Source organism: Scophthalmus maximus, chromosome 9, assembly GCF_022379125.1.
Source record: "Scophthalmus maximus strain ysfricsl-2021 chromosome 9, ASM2237912v1, whole genome shotgun sequence".
NCBI classification, from domain to species: domain Eukaryota; kingdom Metazoa; phylum Chordata; class Actinopteri; order Pleuronectiformes; family Scophthalmidae; genus Scophthalmus; species Scophthalmus maximus.
The window spans coordinates 16,221,529-16,240,474 of NC_061523.1; the positions used below are offsets into that span (position 1 = coordinate 16,221,529).

General features: G+C 40.5%; 2 protein-coding genes across 8 annotated transcripts in view; one reads left to right on the forward strand and one right to left on the reverse strand.

Moving 5' to 3' along the window:
- Nucleotides 1–18,946, reverse strand: part of f9a (coagulation factor IXa) — a 109,276-nt gene that overhangs the window by 70,087 nt on the left and 20,243 nt on the right. The gene's annotated exons all lie outside the window — the stretch shown is intronic.
- Nucleotides 1–18,946, forward strand: part of fgf13a (fibroblast growth factor 13a) — an 81,466-nt gene that overhangs the window by 57,058 nt on the left and 5,462 nt on the right. For 5 of the 7 annotated variants that reach the window (XM_035649391.2, XM_035649390.2, XM_035649394.2 and 2 more), the window contains 2 exons: nt 3,316–3,426; nt 8,981–9,084. In XM_035649391.2, the coding sequence (XP_035505284.1) occupies nt 3,316–3,426; nt 8,981–9,084 (215 nt within the window). Of the gene's footprint in view, nt 1–37; nt 782–2,262; nt 2,327–3,315; nt 3,427–8,980; nt 9,085–18,946 lie in introns of those variants that run through there. The other 2 variants (XM_035649392.2, XM_035649395.2) reach the window with 2 other exon arrangements.

Genomic DNA, 18,946 nt, shown 5'->3' on the forward strand with positions numbered 1-18,946 from the left:
GCCGCCTCACTTCGTCAAGAGGGAGGGGGGGGGGGAGACAACAGATGGAGTTTCCTCCGTGACTCGATCACACCCTCCTCGCTTCTGACGGCCACAGTTCCCAGTGAGGGATTAAGGGAGGAGCAGAAAACACTCCCCCGGCGTCTGCAGACAGGTGTTTCCATCCTCTGGCTGCGCGCTGCGCGCTGAGCTCCATCCACGACCACACCTGCCCACAGAGCCGCGTCTGCGCGCACATGTGGATCAGAGAGACGACGCGCGGAGCCCGCGCTCGTGCGCATTCGCTGGGATGCTGAGGAGGAGACACAGTCGGGGGGACATGCAGCGCGCCGCGGGGGACGTCTCCGCAACGCTTCACGGCGGAATGGGTGCTTCCTATTTTTTTAAGTTTCACTTTCTTTCCTCGGATACGAGTAACGTCTGAGGTGACGGGCATGACTCACCTGGACTTCATCTAACAGGCTTCCTCGTCTTGTCGTTTGATTCGCCTGGTCGTTGATACATTTAAAGGATCGCGGTGCAGGTGCCTCAGCTCGTCGCCACCGTCCTCTGGTTCGCGGACGTTTTCCCCAGCGTGTTGCCAAACTGGCCATGGCTGCAGCGATCGCCAGCTCCCTCATAAGACAGAAGAGGCAGGCGAGGGAGCGGGAGAAGTCGAACGCCTGCCGCTGCGTGAGCAGCCCCAGCAAAGCCAAAGGCAGCTGTGAAAAGCCCAGTCGACTGAACGTCTTCTCCCGGGTCAAACTCTTCGGCTCCAAGAAGCGGCGAAGGAGACGACCAGGTCGGTTGGGTGGTGTCATCAGGCCACTGTCCTCATGATAACTAGCTCCTTGTGTATTATAGGGAGACAATGGGTTTAGAAAAACATCTACACAAGTTCACAAAAAGTTCTGCTCACCTTCTCAAATTTCTAAATATTAATGACACTGCCAAAGTTGAGATGAGAGAATAAGGGGGCTCTCTTATGAAGTCGGTCCACAGAGAGGTCAACTTCCGCATCTCAGACTGCGCTGAGGCAAATATTAAATTGATCCTTCGACTTATTCAATACACACAGGACTAAATACACAAGTGTTAATTACATATTTTGAAAATTGATCCAGACTGTAAATGTCACCAAGACAATCACTTCATCAATGATCACTTAAAATCTGTCTCCAGAGATCAATGTTTGGTACCTACATTAAATATAGTTTCTTAATCATATCTCGAATAAGAGAGAGAGAGACAAGTTGATGAGGAGGTTGCAGCTTTTATTCACATTTTCAAGCAGACCACACATTTAGCTGAAACATTACGTTCATCTGTATAAATTGCCAAGTTCTTTGTTGCCAAGTTTCTTATAATTTATCCAAATGAAAAACAAAGTGGTATTTGATTGAAATGATAATTTGAAAGCGTAAAAGTGGAAGAGTTGGCTTCTTATCACTGCTGTGACAGAAGTGTCTCTGCAGCCTAAAGCAACCACTCCCTTAGAAAAGAACCACAGTTGTAAATGTGATCTGATCACATCTCACTCATGCCCAAAAGTCATGTACCTTGTGTGTGTTGACGTGACAACTGCACAGCATTACGAGAGATGGCTCCGCGTTTTCTCCCAGACTTTATTCAATCCCATCCACTTCCAAGTTGTTTTATAACAACGGCACCTGGAGGTTAGGGTGTTTGTTTATGTAACAGCAGAACTATTACAATTTTTTTTGGTTTATTTTTTTGAATCCTTCTCACTTCCAATATCCATTTCAATCCTGCGGAGGAAGAAGTGCCGAGTAGAAGGCGTGGTCCGAGTGCGACTTACAGATGGTGCAGCACCAAACACAAAGAACGGGCATCTTTTAGAAATAGTGCAGACTGTCAATGTATGTAGTTTTGCCTGCTTTTATGCACATGGTCATGTTTTTTGTGTGCGTGTGTTCACAAAACATGCTGACATGCATGTCTTTAAGCACGTCTGCATGTGGAAATAATTTAACTATAGAATTGATGATCTACAGACAACTGTCATGATTTGATAATTTATAAAGAGAATTTTACTACCGAATGTCCCTGAACAAACCTTCTTCATGGCAAAAGTAAACTTAGTAAGGATAGAGGTGAGTGAGATGAAAGGATAGATGAAAGGTGTGGTAAACCACAGTAAAGGACCCTCCACCAGGGACAGTAACCAGGGAATGGAGAGCACTTAGCTCTTATCAGACTGATGTAACACAGACAGGCTGCCCTGCCACTTCAAAAGTAAAAGCTCGACCACTTTGACTTTGTCTTTCAGACTTACAGATGCTTAAATCTATTTTTCTTACCCACCTAGCTTTGGCTAATTGGATTGGTAAAACCATTTTTACTTTCATTTTTGTCCAAATTGTCCTTGTTTTTTTAACATCACAAATGTCAAATATGTCAGTTTTCTGTGGAAACCCAAGGAAGTTTTATAAAAGATGATTGTTCTGACAGTTCCATCTTCATTGGGCAGTTCACATGAAGCAGAGTGTGACAAGAACAAAGGAAGGAGAAAGAGTGACATAGATGCAATTTCCCAGTGGTCATAGTCCACTGACCAACAACATGCCCCCAAAAGCCATTTTTTAAATTTGATACTTTTTTTCTGCTGTCCATCTGTGATCTAATTTGTTGCCCGGCCACAGGGGCAGACAATCTTTGTTCCACTGTAAGAGAAAAGACAGAAAAAGTAACTTGTTCTTCCCTTTCTGCCAATTAAATACTATTGACAATAACTTTGCTGTCTGATCTTAAGAGTTTAATAAAACAACATTTATTTGATTTATATCCCCTGGACAATAAGAATGAAATGGTAAAGTGGCTAAAGGATCAGCGGGAGTCTGCATATCAGCAATCCCAGAGCCTTTATCGGTCCACTTGAGTCGAGATAATGTTAAAAGGTGTCTTATCATATTGCAGCTCCTCTAATGGCTTCCAGTTTCTAGCGTCAGAACTCTCTAACAACACACAATTCCATTGAAAATGTCTAAGTTCCTTTCCACGAGAAGACCAGATCTCAATAGTTGAACTTGATCCTCCTGTTGGTGGTGGTTTTGGGTCATGTCAGGTTGATTGACGGGTGTCTCAGCCTGTCACAGTCAGTCTTCGTGAATGTTAGTTGTTTTTTTTTCATTCCCCACCTCTGCTTTACTCTGCCTTTTTCTGCTCGTCGACTAAATTGGATTTAGTGGTGCCAGGAAATGGCGGCGGGCCCTAAACTGACACAGAGGCTTCCAAATGTCCATTAAGAAGGACATTCAGGCTATCAACACTATGTGGTTTAATTCTTGTGCCTTACATCTCTCTCTGCCTTTACAGAGCCCCAGCTGAAGGGGATTGTGACAAAGCTGTACAGTCGACAAGGTTTCCACTTGCAGCTGCAGGCAGATGGAACCATAGATGGAACGAAAGAGGAAGACAATGGTTACAGTAAGTTTCAATCTAAAAGTTTTACCCAAAGTGTTTTATCATACATCCACTGCCGACTGGGGACTTTGGTACGGCCATGTAGTACTGTTGGTCAGTGGGACAATTTCAACTTGTTTCTGTAAAATCCATGTACCAAAGTCAAGACTGCATTATTTTTTTATTTGTTTTTCTTTTATTTGACCTTTATTTTAACAGGTAAGATCAATTGAGAACAGCTTCTCATTTACAATGATGACCTGGCATTAGCTATTGGTGCTGCTGTCTCCCATTCCACTGGTCAACTGTTGCTCTTGTCTCACCATATTCTCATTGGTCGGACAATTACTGTTGGTACATGCATAAGGACAAAAGCACTACAACAATAGACTTCCAGGATTATCCATTTTGGTTTCAGCAGCGGAACAGTATCTGTAAAAAAAAAGGGGAAGTTTTCAAAAGTTTGAATCTGCCCAAGCTACAGAGACTGAATATTTGACTGTTCACTGAACATTTACTTGGGGGTCGGCTACAAACTAATCCATCACCATGTCAAAGAAGTTGTCGGTGTGGCTGCATTTTGTTACAACAGATGACAGGAAAGTTGAGTGTAAATTCTCAAACAGCAGTTTGCACATCACAGCCAACACAGCATATAATGTAAAACTGTTAAGATCACTAGTCTGCTTTAAGATGTATACATAACAGAAGTGACATATTTCAATAGGTTTGGTCCAATAAATAGGTTATTTGATGAAAATAATGCTTTTCATGGTTATTAATAATACATTTAGGCTAACGCATCTACCTGGTCGAGTTTACTTAGGGTGTACTGCAGCTGATATAATTAACATGATGACATGCAGACCCCCCCATCCCGCAGGACCAAACTGATTCCTTGAAGAGTATAATTTCAGTCAGCCACAGTAACTTCAGCATCGGATTTATGCTTTGCACCCACTGATTAAGAGGCAGTGTAGCTTTTTTTCTTTGGGTTTGATTATGTATGCAACGCGAAAAGCTGCAGTACAGCTTAGCAATTTAATTTTATCTTTGTCATTCTGTAGTCACCTGAGCACAAATGATGATTGGCTTTTTACTCTCCTACTAACTGCCTCGGTTGTGAAAAAGCCCATTTTATCTCATACGATGTATTGATGCAGCCCTCTCATTGCCATCACACCCACCAGCACTTTGTTTTCCAATAGACAGATAAGAGCGGAGATCACTCGAAGATTAGCAGCGCAGCCACTCGTCTGGTAACAATGCAGCAGAAATGAATCGCCTTATAATTGGACAATGCGGTGAACACTTCATGCTCTTAAAGATTAGACCAGTGCAGTTGTTAGTTAGCTGCCTTAAATCAACTTTGACCTCATTACAAAACGCTGTTGCCGAGTGAAAAACGGTATCTGCATGGCACCCTGAGAAAGCTTTGATGTAGTACTTAGTGTGTAATCCCAACGCTAAGCGGATGGAAACACTTTCGGAGCCTCTGAATTAGTACCTATATATTCAATTAGTCCCTTGGTGAAGTGTGGATCCTACTTATAAATATCTGCTCTGTGCAAATGGGATGGTGTCTAAGCAGAAAAACACATTTATTTAAAATGTGTTTCCTAAATAACACGAGCACAACCCTAACCCCTGAATAAGACAAAGCAAACTAGATGACAACATCTCAGACACACACACACACACACACACACACACACACACACACACACACACACACACACACACACACACACACACACACACACACACACACACACACACACACACACACACACACACACACACACACACACACACACACACACACACACACACACACACACAACCAAGGGGAAGAGGCAGGGGGACACAGACAGGAACACAAGGAAAACACTAGAGGATGTGTATCAATCATTCATTTGGCCAGTCTTACGTCAAAGCTGAAAACTAAATCCATTTCGAAACAAAACAACTGTCCCACATTGGCACTAAAATAGTTTTTGAAGAGAAAAATTTAAGAGTACTGCTGTAGAGGAAGAGGAAAAAGAGTGAAGCTCTTTGCACTGCTCCAAAAATAGCGTTGTTAGGCGCTGGGTGCACTTGTCTCCATGGTGACGGAGAGCACAGTCCTCTTGGAGCTTCTGGTGTCTTGTGATGGTGGGAGAGGACCTACTCAAATGCGTGCACGCGCGCGCACGCGCACGCGCACACACACACACACACACACACACACACACACACACACACACACACACACACACACACACACACACACACACACACACACACACACACACACACACACACACACACACACACACACACACACACACACACACACACACACACACACACACACACACACACACACACACACACACACACACACACACACACACACAACTTGGTCTTTGCTACTGTGGCTTGATGAGAAGACTTTGGCCATTTGGCTGCGTCATTGAAGTTTTCATTAGGAGGGCAAACAATTTCAGAGATAACAAATATAAGTCTCATAAATCCCTGTCGATTCCGTCCCATTTTATACATTGTCAGACATTTTCTTGTATTACATCACAACGGAGCAAACCCACTGGGTCTCTTCCAAAATTGGAATCTCCAAAGGAGGGTACTGTTTCAATGCTTAAATTGCAGGCCATTCTCAGACTTTGCCTGGACGTTTCGCTTCATAAATAGACTTGCAAGTTTGCATTTCCATTAATTAAATTCTCCATCTGAGGCAAGATTTCTGCTATGTTGGATTCCAGAATTAGGCAAAGAAATGAAAGATTCTTCTTCTGTATAAAACACATTAGATTCTATGCAGTCAAATCAATGCTTTTGTGCTACATAGTCTTACATTATTTACCTAGTAATTCAGCCTTGCATTTTCTTTAAGTAACCCAGTTTTCCTTAAGCAAAGAGCCACTGCAGTTAAACATCAGACCACGGAAGTGCTGTGTTATGTTGTCACAGCAGCTTACTTTTTAGCTCCAACACTTTGTCATGCTGTCACATTCAGGATATATTCAGGCTACTCTAATTGAAAGCATGCTGCGCCCAGAATGAAAACAGATTGGATAAATGTTTAAAAGGTGAATATTACTTCAGGTTGATTGTCACACTGAATTGGTCAGGATACGTAGGCTAGTTAGTGGGTGCGACTGAGACATGGCGACAGCTGGCGAGTCTGTCCCTCGGGCCTTCGCCCCCTCTTCTTGTTCCACGTGCTTCTCTGCACCAGGAAAGTCTGTGAGTGGGTGGCAGCACCGTCACCCTCTTCAGTGTGCTCAGGTGTTTATAGGTGCCAGGAAGTAATTGAGTTTCCCCCTCTTCAAAATCTCCATCAGTGCACCGGCTGGTAATCCTTCTGAAATGAAGAGGTCTACAGAAGTGTGTGTGCCTCTTGGTGGGAGTAATCTCAGTGAGTGATGCAGCTTGAGAAGGGTTTAATCATAAAGATAAGAACTGCTCAGATCATCGAATCAAACACTATAAAACATAGAAGAAAAAAATATACAAAATGTATTTACAAAAATCCAAATGCATTCAATTTAGTTTTTAATAAGTCTGCAAATCATGTCGGTTTGCCATAGTAGTGGGGAGAGGTTTCTTATGAAAACACTATCCCGTCCTCTGTGGCTCCATATACTGCAAAGCCCGGATGGATCAATCCAAACAATAGTTGTGGAGAAGGTTTGCCATCTGTAACCTGTAAGTATGAACTTACTTTTTTTTCTGGCAAGAAATCGATTAGCCTCTGCACTGCAGAACTGAAAAATGTTCCAAGAAGTAGCAAAACTTGGAAGGACATTCATCAAAATGAATAAATACAGCCGGAACAAATAGTATCACAAACTCCTTCTGCCTCTCTAGAAGAATTTGTGCTAAAATGGTGTTGTCTTGTTGCTGTGACTTCCTGCTTTCTTTTGTGCGACCACTCCTGTAGTATGAGACATTTGATAAGGAAATGTTCGAGGTGATTTGTTGTGAACTATTCAAGTAATCATGTGCACACTCTACACTTAGTATAGTTTATATAAAAGGTTGAGAAGGTTGTTCATCTGTCTCTAGTTGACTAAAATAAATGTAAATCTGGCAACCAGATCCATCATTGTTTTGTCAATTTAACGGATGCATGAGATTACTGTACAGTTCATCTGAAAATACTGCAGATATTGAGGTTGTATCTGTTTGAGACATACATTTTACTTGTGGCACCTGCTGTACACAGCTGCCAAAGCAGGCACCACCAAATATCTTTTTTTGACCAATCTTGTGATTGCTGAACTATTATATGACTGTTCATAACTATGTGTTTGAAAAGAAATGGTGCTATTTTAATGTGAGCTAAAGTTAGTTAGAAAAGTACCCCAACCGTACTGTATCTCGGAAAAAAAACTGAACAGCATCAGTCCTTTTCCTGTCAGCAGTGGAAAAAGGACAGGAGTTCTGATTATGTAATGAAAACATGAGCGAACATTAGGAACTCTTGTTTTTGATTATTATACCACAGGACTGTATGTTTGCGATGTCTGCTTTGGATATATATGTTATATGAGCTTAGCCAACGCATGATTCAACTTGTGTTCCATTCCTACAGGACTGGCAGAGACTCGTGGGATATTTATCTGTCCATTTTTACATTCTTTTGTTGTTATTGTTGGTTTACACCGACCACTACATTATTTCAAACCTCTCATTCGGGACATAAGACTGAGAGCAGCAGAAAGATAGAGAGTGAAAGGCAGACAGTCTAATTAAATACATTATGCATCTATGATGAATTAGCCCATTTAAAAGCCTTGTAGTGCTCTTTGCTCAAAGGAGTCTTCAGATAGGGTTCTACTAAGTGGTTGACAAGAGGACCTATACTCAAGACACACTGACTCACAGCTTAACTGATGTAAGTTTAATTTCTCCTCTCACATGTCTCAATCTCACTGTGATAGTGTGCCTTTATAATCAAGACGGAAACTTGAGATGAATGTTGTGATGTCCTGCATTATTTGCTGTGTTTGGTACTATCAAAAGCATAAAGCAAAAAAAAAAACAGAACTGGTGAAGGCATCAATGTTTGGGAGTATGTCCAACAGTAGTCAGAACAATAGGCGAGAAGTTTTAATTTTTGGGAACAGAAGCACGACTTTCAGGTGGACGCTCATGTGCTTTCCTCTATTCAGCCAGCGCGTTGCCTGCCAGGCTGTTATGAGAAACACACACACACACACACACACACACACACACACACACACACACACACACAAGTGTATGACTTGTTTCAGTTACATTTGTCCACTTTAAGGTTTGTGCATTGGAACAATGCAAAGAGTTAAACAGCAGTGTTAATTTGTTTCTGATCAACAAACTTACTCATGTTCTGCATATATTTATTTATGTATCTGCTATGTTACCACAAGCTGCTCTGTCCATACATCTTTAGCTATAGTAGCCGAATAATATATGAACGTTTGTTTTATTCATTGCCTTATTTTCTTTCTTTTTTTTTTAAGAGTGTATTGCATGGAGATGACAATGTGCCATGTTTACAGTATACTTAGTTTCTGTTGTCCATCTCTTTCAGCCGTATTCAACCTTATTCCAGTGGGGCTGCGAGTGGTGGCCATCCAGGGGGTGCAGACCAAACTCTATCTGGCTATGAACAGTGAGGGCTACCTATACACATCAGTAAGTGTAATGTATGTATGTGTGCACTGGGGTCCTGGTGACTATGGCTGACCTTCTAGTCCAGATGTATGCAAAGACAATGCTGGATCTCTGGTAGATATATAGCAACTGGAAGAAACGTGGAAAAGGTGAAGTGGCAAATTTCAAATGTATATTATTTGTATAAATGAACAACTCACTCTGCCCACTCAGACACAAAATATTCCGAAGCCTGATGAAAGAGCGGCATCAATTTCTGATATAATTTGCCGTCAATAAAAAGTTCAAGGATTGTGTGAGCAGGCCGAGCAGTGACATATCGGATAATTCAGTCACAGGCCAAACAATGTTTCTGTTCGTCTTCCTCCCAAATGCCACCATCCCATTGCTGAAAAGACTGACATGCCGGTTGGATGTGCACCCAGAGGGCATGTAGACACACTTCCACTGTGGACAGCCAATCCTCATAGTCAAATTTGTAAAGATTGTTCAGTGTGGTAAAGGTCTCAGTAGGCACATTTAATGGTGATTGATAGAAACAAGCTCAAGGACAGCCAAGAAAACCTAATGATCTAGCTTCTGACAAATTATCTATAACATACTTAGGCAGTAATGTGATGAACGCTGAAGGAAAACTGGCCCTCTGGTCTCTCTTTCCCTTTCCCCCGAGTTCACTCTCTCGTACACACAAACACACAAATGCATTAATGAATAGGGTTAATGTGCTCGCTCTCACCATGCATTAGTTCACTCAGAGACACTTAATGTCAAGGAATTGCAAATGGCTTTAAAGTCAGATTTGGTAAAAGAAGCTCTGCTCTTTCGCGGAGCTCTCAATCCAATCCAAGAAGTGAAAGGATTTGGTTGAAAGAACTTATCCCTTCAATGACAAACACAATCATGATCATTAGATCTTAGCAAAGACCACAATAACAAGATATTTGCAGGACAAAAAGCAATCAGCTGAGGTATGCACCACTGACACCATAAATAAAATACTTGATAGCCAATCAAACTAACTTCATTGCATCCCAACACAATCAAAGTGTGTGTGTGTGTGTGTGTGTGTGTGTAATATCATGTAGAAAGTAAAATACTGCACACTCAATCACTGTATTAAATTACTGATTCAGTATTTATAGTTCAGCCCAGCACCAACAATCAAACCATTTCCAGAGTGTCAATACCCTCATGTCCGTTGTAACTCAGGCAGTGTTCCAGACCTCTAGCTCAGTTCTGAACTTCTCTACTCAAACTATACTCTTGTTCAAGTTATGCTCTGACTTCCTTTTTCAAGGACTGAAAAAGTTATTATCCATTAACATTATATCAATAATTATTCTGTCAACATTTACCTAGTTTGTTTTAAGATATAATAAGACTGCAATTAATATTTTTTTAATAAAAACTGATGAGTTTTATTTGACATTTTAATAAACAATTGCAGTTCATACAAACCCATATTTTACCTGTTATTCACATTATAAGAGTAATCAATTGCTCCTGTTCACAGAAATGTTATATTCTTGCGAAATCTATTTAAAATTTCCAACATCAACTGAAAATAAACATGTAACAATCTCATTCAATGTAGTATTTGTGAGACCAAAATAATGACAACATAATCACAGCAACATTTTACTGTATGTTCTGCCTATAATTACATTATAATGAGAGCTAGCAATTGTTTGACAACACATCCATGGGGGTTGCCCTAGCTAAGCATGCCTGTGGGGAAATATACAGAAATAATTGACATAAAACATACTCTTTAAACTACTTCCAACACACACACACACACACACACACACACACACACACACACAAACACACAATCATGTGCTGTATTTAACATGGCTCCCCGGCAGTCCACAGCTCCCAGTGAGTGATTTTAATGATATGAGCTTTGCTGTCAGTAATTAAGCACATGCAGCACGCTGTAATAATAATTTAATAAAGAGGGGTTCTACTGGCAAAGGCGGAGAGAAAGCGCAGTGGAAGTGGTGGCCTATTTCTAGACACAATATGTTTCAGTCTTGCTTCTGTCTGTTACACTTCACTGAAACAGCTGTTGGCAGTCTTCAGTGACATCTTAATGCAATGCTGCAGGACAGTCATCTATTTTTGTCCTGATGGATTGTGAGTGAACCTTTTCACCATGCTGATCTTATACTCTAAAGTGAGAGACTTCCTCTTGCTCTACCTCTCTGACGGTTTCTCAGCTGCTGTAATTAATTGTGTTATAATGTGCACAATGTCTTGTGGTGTACCACAAGGTTCTATCTTAGGTCCTTTTTTGTTGTGTCCACTTAACGTGGTAATTAATAGGCAGATCGTATCACTGCCCATCCAATTTAAATATCAGATTGCACCCATTGTATTTCAAGACAACAAAGAGAATATTCACAAATTTAGGGATTTAAATCATTTGGTCCTCCAAAAAATGTGAAATCTGACACCATCTTCCTTCAAGGTACACAACTGTGATCAAAATAGGAGCATACAATTTATCCACTTGTTTGAGTGAGAGTGTTTCAGTTGTGTATGTGAAACTTTGCTTATCAACGCCCCTGATGCCCCCTCAGTGTTTTCCATTAGTTCCTTAAACTGTGGCGGCCAGCCATAATCTAATCTGCCCTGCAACAGTTTTATAATGACCAAGATTTTTTTTTAACAGTCATTACTACATAAAGGTCTTTTACTCTTGTTTTGTGGTGTAGCTTCATTGTAAAACTGTATGCAGCACTCTTTACCTTGCTCTCCGTCCCTCTCTCCATCAGCAGCACTGGAGACATCCCACTTCAGTGTGTAGTCACAACCTCCATACTTTCCCCATACTTGTAAGAAACCCTTTGTGTGCACGTTGCTTTGAGAGTCATGTAGTTCTCTGCAAGCAGGGAGACCACACTCTTAACTAGTCACTCCGTCCCTACACTACTTACTAATTGTATTAAAAAGGTGAGTGTATTTCACAATAGAGGTAGATTTTTTACTTAAAATAAAAAAAAGACATACTTTGCTTTCTACACTATATCATCTATACTAGTAAACAGCTCTGCTAAACACCAACCTGCATATGAAATACAGTATATCTTGTAGGTGTGTGGAATTGGAGGAGTGCAGTTGGGGGATCAGTTGCAGAGCTTTCAGTTTCAGCTAAATTAGAGGGGGAATTGAATTGAATGTGTAGCTGACTGCTTAACAGTTGCTGTCTTGCATGGATTGCTGCTATGGCACAGTGCTGCCTTGAAACCACACATTTAATGAACCAATAGCAGGTCAGTGTTGGAGGGAGATTCCCAATCAACAGTGGAGAGACAACAGATGACGTGTTCTGGGTTGGGGGGATGGAGTGTTGCTGCTGCTGCTGCTGCCATCTGAATGTCTCTGATTATTCTACACGTGTCTGCAGAAGTACATTACAGCATGAATGGAAATGCGAGTGAAAGGGGGCTGAATGTTTGTCACATAATAAAAAGCATTCATATGACTCATATGCATAGTTCATTCAGATTATTGACAAATTCTAAGGCATACTTAATTATAAATGTATGTGTATGTTATGCATTTTCTTTGCTGGAATTAATCTGAGTGGCTTTTAGAGCATTGACCGAGTTGCATCACATATGATTTTGGTGTATGTGCATCAGTTTGGATATGACAGAAGAGCAGAGAATATACATAAAGAAAAAGAGAGAGAGAGAGAGAGAGAGAGAGAGAGAGAGAGAGAGAGAAATGAGTAGTGCGAAAAAGAGTGCACATGTGTGGGTGAAGCAGAATGCACCAGTGAAAATATACTCATCCATCAGCATCAATGTGTGGGAGAGGAAGAACCAATTAATATGTATTTTACTTTACTATGCTGTTCTCCTGTTGCCCCTCTTCATTTCTATTCAAGACCAAAAAAACACACGAGGGAGAGGGAAAGTAATAATGCAGTGAATATTTCTTCTGAATTGGAAAAATGTAGAATGTTATACTAATTTGCACATTCATGATAGGTTTTCAGGTCAGTAGGTATATTTTTAGGTCCTGAGCTAAGTGATGTCCACATATCTCACGCGGTGCCTTTGAAGTGGTGTTATTAATTTCCTGGTTGGTCATATTTGAATTAGTATGAGTCATTGAGGCTCCGGTTTAGTCTCGTCTAGACTGCTCTGTGTAAGTGAATGTAAAATGGAGAGTTCAGGGCTCTTGGGGTGGAAATATTTATCACACTATCATTGAAGTTTACAAGCTCTTTGTACCAAAAGTAACCACTTAAATCCCTGCAATAGTTACTTGCTACAATTCAGCACATCCTCACATTAAGACACTACTGGATATGAATTACGTGCTATTTACCAGACTGAAATAAAATTTGGAAAATGCACAGATGAAGACAAAAGATTAGTGATGAGGGAAAAACAAAAAAAGGCTACTTAGCGAAGGTAACACCAAGTATATTCTGCATTTTTGTCTGGGTTTTGGCATTAATTGTATTTTCAAAACAATGCCTCTGGAAAGTCACTGAAACCTTGCATAAGGGATGCAGAGGTTGCGTAAAAGCATATTGTATTCTTCAGAGTATAACAATATAATGTTTTTCATTGCATGTTTGAAAGATCAATAAAAATACAGACCGAAAAATGTCTGTTAGATATGTAGTTGGCTCAAAGCCAAACCTTTTTCAACTATTTAGCAAGCACAAAGCTTCTGGTAAATAGCCACTGCCATAAGGTTTCACTCCACTGAGCTGTGTCATTAACTTGTTTGTGGTGTGTGTGTGTGTGTGTGTGTGTGTGTGTGTGTGTGTGTGTGTGTGTGTGTGTGTGTGTGTGTGTGTGTGTGTGTATTTGTATTTAGTATTTGTGAGGATGTTTTCCACTAGCTTAAACCTCTCCAATCTATTCCCAAACAAATGAACATTATGAGTGTATTTTATCTTTAGCTAAAGAAAAAGGTGCTTTTTAATCCACATCCACTCTACATGAAAAGCCTGGGACATTGGAAAGCCGGATTTAGCAAGATTTGTCTTCATTGTGCAGCCATAGCGTTAGTTTTTGTAAGTCTCACAAGCATTGATTGTTGTAGAGAAACTAAACAGCACTCAGTCCTGATTCCACAGGCATAATTGGTGTCATGTAAGTTTCAACATGGCAGTTGAATTCGCACTGTTCATTGATTTGACTTGTCTTGTGAAAAATATGTCCAATGTCTTCACAGAGGAGATTTGATCCATAATGCTAGTATTTCTCCTCTTGTTGATTGGATCCGGAAAACGTTATTCAGCTCTAATTACTCCCCAGGAGCCAACAGAACACTGTAGAGAGTTCATTATAATCTATACCTCTTTCTTGGCATGGCTGCCTCGCCATTAGAATATTAAAATTAGTTACCCTCATCACTTCTGAAATGTGTAACTGTGTGCTATAGTACTCAAGGTTTCTCCGATGGAGAGTGTGTGCGTGCGTGCATGAGTCTTTTACATCCATGTATAATACAAATAACTGGGAAACATCCTCAAGTGCATTACATGCAGCACTTGCATCGTCCTTTAAATTTCTCTTCCCTAAAAGGCAGTTATTGGATCGTAAAGAGCTCTGGCAATCATACCGTTACTTCAGCAGGGATTCCCCCTCGCTGGAAAACATGGATCGAGATAGCACTCTGCCTCTCCTTGGTCTTTGTTTAGACAGACATCAGTAAATTAATTTGTGGAGAAGAAATTTCTGGATACAAGAACAGCAATTATTCTGACTTGAGATACTGACAGTGAAGACGTCGTTTTTTTTCTTATGTACAAGCCTGATTATGTGTGGTGGACATAAGCTTCACAGAAATGAGATTTTAATGCCTGTCATTACGGACATTTTCAAAAGAAAACAGGAATGATGTGAAGAAAGAAAAATATACTTCTTAGTTTCTTAGTAGTTCAATCTAAAGCTGTGATTTAGACCTGCCTGGTTGCAGGCAAATTCAGAGACGTCTATAACGTTAAAGGAAAAAAGCTACTCAGCCTGCACATCGATGCTTTTAAAAGGGATGGACTGTGGATGTTGCCTGTTCCTTTCCACTATAATTCAGAGCCCAGAGCTCCCTGCAGCACAACTACAAGTCTTCTCAGAGCTACAGAAATACGACCATAAGAATGCAGCTCATCAAAAATCTTCATTGCATGCAACACACCAGAGCTTTCATCTCATTTTCCTATAACCTATTTGTTTCTATATGAAAGGGGCACAGCTCCTAAATACATTATGTATTATGTACAATTTTTTTGAGGAGAGGCTGCCAGCTGTGCATCATTTAGACAAGGATGTGTCATAGTTGCATATTTTAGGGAAAAACCCATATACAGTAATGGGATCATTAAAAGTCCATTTAGCCTAACCACTATAGAGAAATGAGAGGGAAATGACAATGCTGATATTATTTCTATGCAGATAGTGTCCTTTTTCTTTTTTTTTCTACTTCTAAAGTGATTTCCCCTCTCTCCATCTGGCACTGGAGTCATGATTAAAGTGATGCAAGACTTTTGTTTTTCATTGGGAGATTAATTTCAGAGAACAATACATATGTTATTGACTGAAGACAATGCAGCTGGAGCCCATTCAAAAGAAACTGAATGTTTCTGTTATCACAGTCCTGTTAGACTAGAAATGGGGATCCCCTGCCATCTTGGCCCCTCCTTGTGTCAGTCTGGGCGAGCCTGTTGTCCGCAGACCGAGTCCAATACAGCAGCTCCTCGCCAGCAGCCTCTCCTCTATCTTGGCTCCAAATGTGCATGTCTATCTGCATGTGTCTGTTTATCAATACACTCTTATTCTTGTCCAGTGTGAGTGTAACCAGCCAAATCCACATAAGCTCATTATTAGAGGTAAAACAGCACTCCTGGCTCGAGAGTTGGCTCAACAACTGAGCAGCAGTTTTATAGCGTCCTACTGCTGCTTGTGCATAACTGAGATGGATGCTGCTGAGCCTTTCTAAGACTGCTGCTGCTAAACAAGTGAGTCAGACGGAAAACACATTGAGGTAAAGAGGAAGGTGAACAGTAAAGAAATTAACAATGTGTAAGATAGATTTAGAAATCATACGACAGCTCCAATGGTCTAGAAAAAAGCCTTTAACAAATGCAAAGATAAAAACATGAAAACACTCTGTTTATGCTTACAATTGTGTTCTTACTTGAAGAATACTGGTAGTTTACCACCACAACAATCACAGAGTAAATATGAGACTCTTTGAATAATGCCATACATTGAGGGAAATAACATACTGAACTGGAAGGAAAATGCCAAGGTGCGAAGGGGAAGGGCCAAATAGGTATTTATTTTCTAAGGAACCTTACTTATTTTTAATAAATTCAAAAAAATATATATATATTGCATAACTTTTACCACTGTTGTTGTGAGAGCAGTATTGTTGCAGTCTGGTGGGGCAGAACATCAGACTTGACAATACAAGCAAACTGAATATGCTGATCAAAAACACTCAGGCTACTCTGGGGCATGGAAAATGTCTTAAATCTCCCCCAAGATCTAGTAGTACAACAGCAGAAATCTTTCAGTATATGGATGTAATTTTTTTGGTTAAGGATTTGCACAACCTCTTAAATAGACCCTAAAACAATACCCAAAACCTTCATGAGACCACAGACCATAAGCTCTGACTGATGTGTTTTGAGGCTTATGTGTTCATCACAAATTAACAAGTGTTGGATAAAGGAGACAAATTTTAGACAGTTAAGAAATGTAATGTTGCTCATTGAACTTTGTAATGAAAAGACTGTTTTGAAATGCATTAGATACCTATTCAATTTGGCTTACTCACATTGACGTCATCTGTTTAAATCTCGGCTGATCAGTGTTTGAGCTTTAGTTCACCTAAAGGAAACAGCTCTTTGAGTAAGGACTGTGTATTTTTTTTTTCTTACTTAAAATGGAAACACTTTAGGAAGCAATCTCTTTGACAGTCTGTACAGACAGAACAAAATACGATATGGTAATTGCAAAAACGAACATATGCAAAAAATTAAACAAATCAATGTCACGTATTGTTTTACTGTAGACTTGAAACAATGAAAACCTGTCCTTTAATTCGCCAAACCAGAAAACTAAAGACACTGCCAAGACACACATCAATCAATTGTAGATCCCCATCTTATCTGAGAGTAAAGCGGAGATGAAAGGTAAAACTAAGTGGCCTCCAACAGAGGAATCAGGTCAGAACCTCAACTATTGAAAATCTATCGAAGAACACTCAAAACAGAGCTGATGTTTTCCTTTTCTAATTTTTAACATACTATTGCTTATGTAGACAGTTTATGCACCTGTAATCTTCAAAAACATTAACACTCACTCTGAACCTATACCTTTACCTTTCTGCATTAGCAGAGGGGACACGTTGCCATTTTACTTGGCTAGTGCCTCAACATTGTTTGTCTTTATATTTTAAAAACTCTCTTCACAAGAACTGAGAGACTAATCTCTTACTCAACTGTAAAAGCTCCCAGCTGGTTCCCCAGCCCTCCTAATGGTCTTAGTATTTATTCAAATGGAGCGTTTGGTTTCCCGGCAATGCTGCAACTTAATTGAGAACTACAGCTGAGCCAACAGGATGTATCTAATTGAGCTGATATGCCACGAGCTTCCTGTGACTTTAGCTTTGTTTCTGTGGTCTATGAAGGCTAGATCAGAGAGAGAGGATGACGAATGGTGGCCGTCTGTTACTGCAGGTAGGTCTGGGGGTTGTGTCTTGAATGGTCTCTGTGACAAGCACAATATGATTATATACTAGGTTGCTCTTAAAAACAAAACTAATAAGTGAACATTGTGTGACCCAGTACTGTTCACTGATTTTACATTAGATAGCTTTTCAATGTTTTAGCTGCATTGTACACAAATGTGTCCACAGCAGAGCAAAGCACATCATCACCAAACATGAACCACATTCAGTCTTTTGAAGTCCTCTTAGCGCTACACATGAGTGGCGCTGTTTTAAAAAAAACAACAACAACAAAAAAAACAGACAGGCAGTTATCGATGACTCCCAGTCCGTTGGTGGCGTGTTGTTTATCATGGGCTGACAGGGAGTCTTTGGCCCCGAGGACACGTCATCACTCTCACCATTGACACCCAACAAAGTGATTTTTTAGCTGCGATAGAACTGATCCTGGCGTTAATCTGTAAGAGACATTCATCCTTCTCCCTCTGGGAAAGCTCACGTTGTTATTTCCATTGCCAGTTAGACCCATTGGTTATTTCAACTGTGTGTTACTGTTTTCGTTTTTTATGATAGTGTCTGCCTATACTGCATGTATTTTCATTTGCAAACAGTGTACTCAGGGGAAAATCATGGCAAAACCAAGTCAATGCTCACAGGCTTCACGTGTCTTTAGTTGCCTTTCCCTCATGCACTGTCCCTCGAACTCCCTCAAGGGGAATTGTATTCCAGCGGATTACACTGTTTTGTAGACTGACTGCCCAAGCAGCTCTGCAAATTGAGAGCGCGCACACACACACACACACACACACACACACACACACACACACACACACACACACACACACACACACACACACACACACACACACACACACACACACACACACACACACACACACACACACACACACACACACACACACACACACACACACACACACACACACTCTAACCTACAGCCCCCCCCTCCCCCAGAGAAGTTAGGGAAAATGTCTGGACTTCAATGCGTGGCTGAAACCAACTTTATAAATATAGTAAAGCCACTTCATGACAGCATTTCAATATTTTTTTGTAATTTAAAGTGTCAGTAATTAAACCAGGATTAAACTCTGAAATATGATGAACTGTCCATACATAATTAACAGCTAGGAGCAAAATGAGAATATAGTCTTCATCT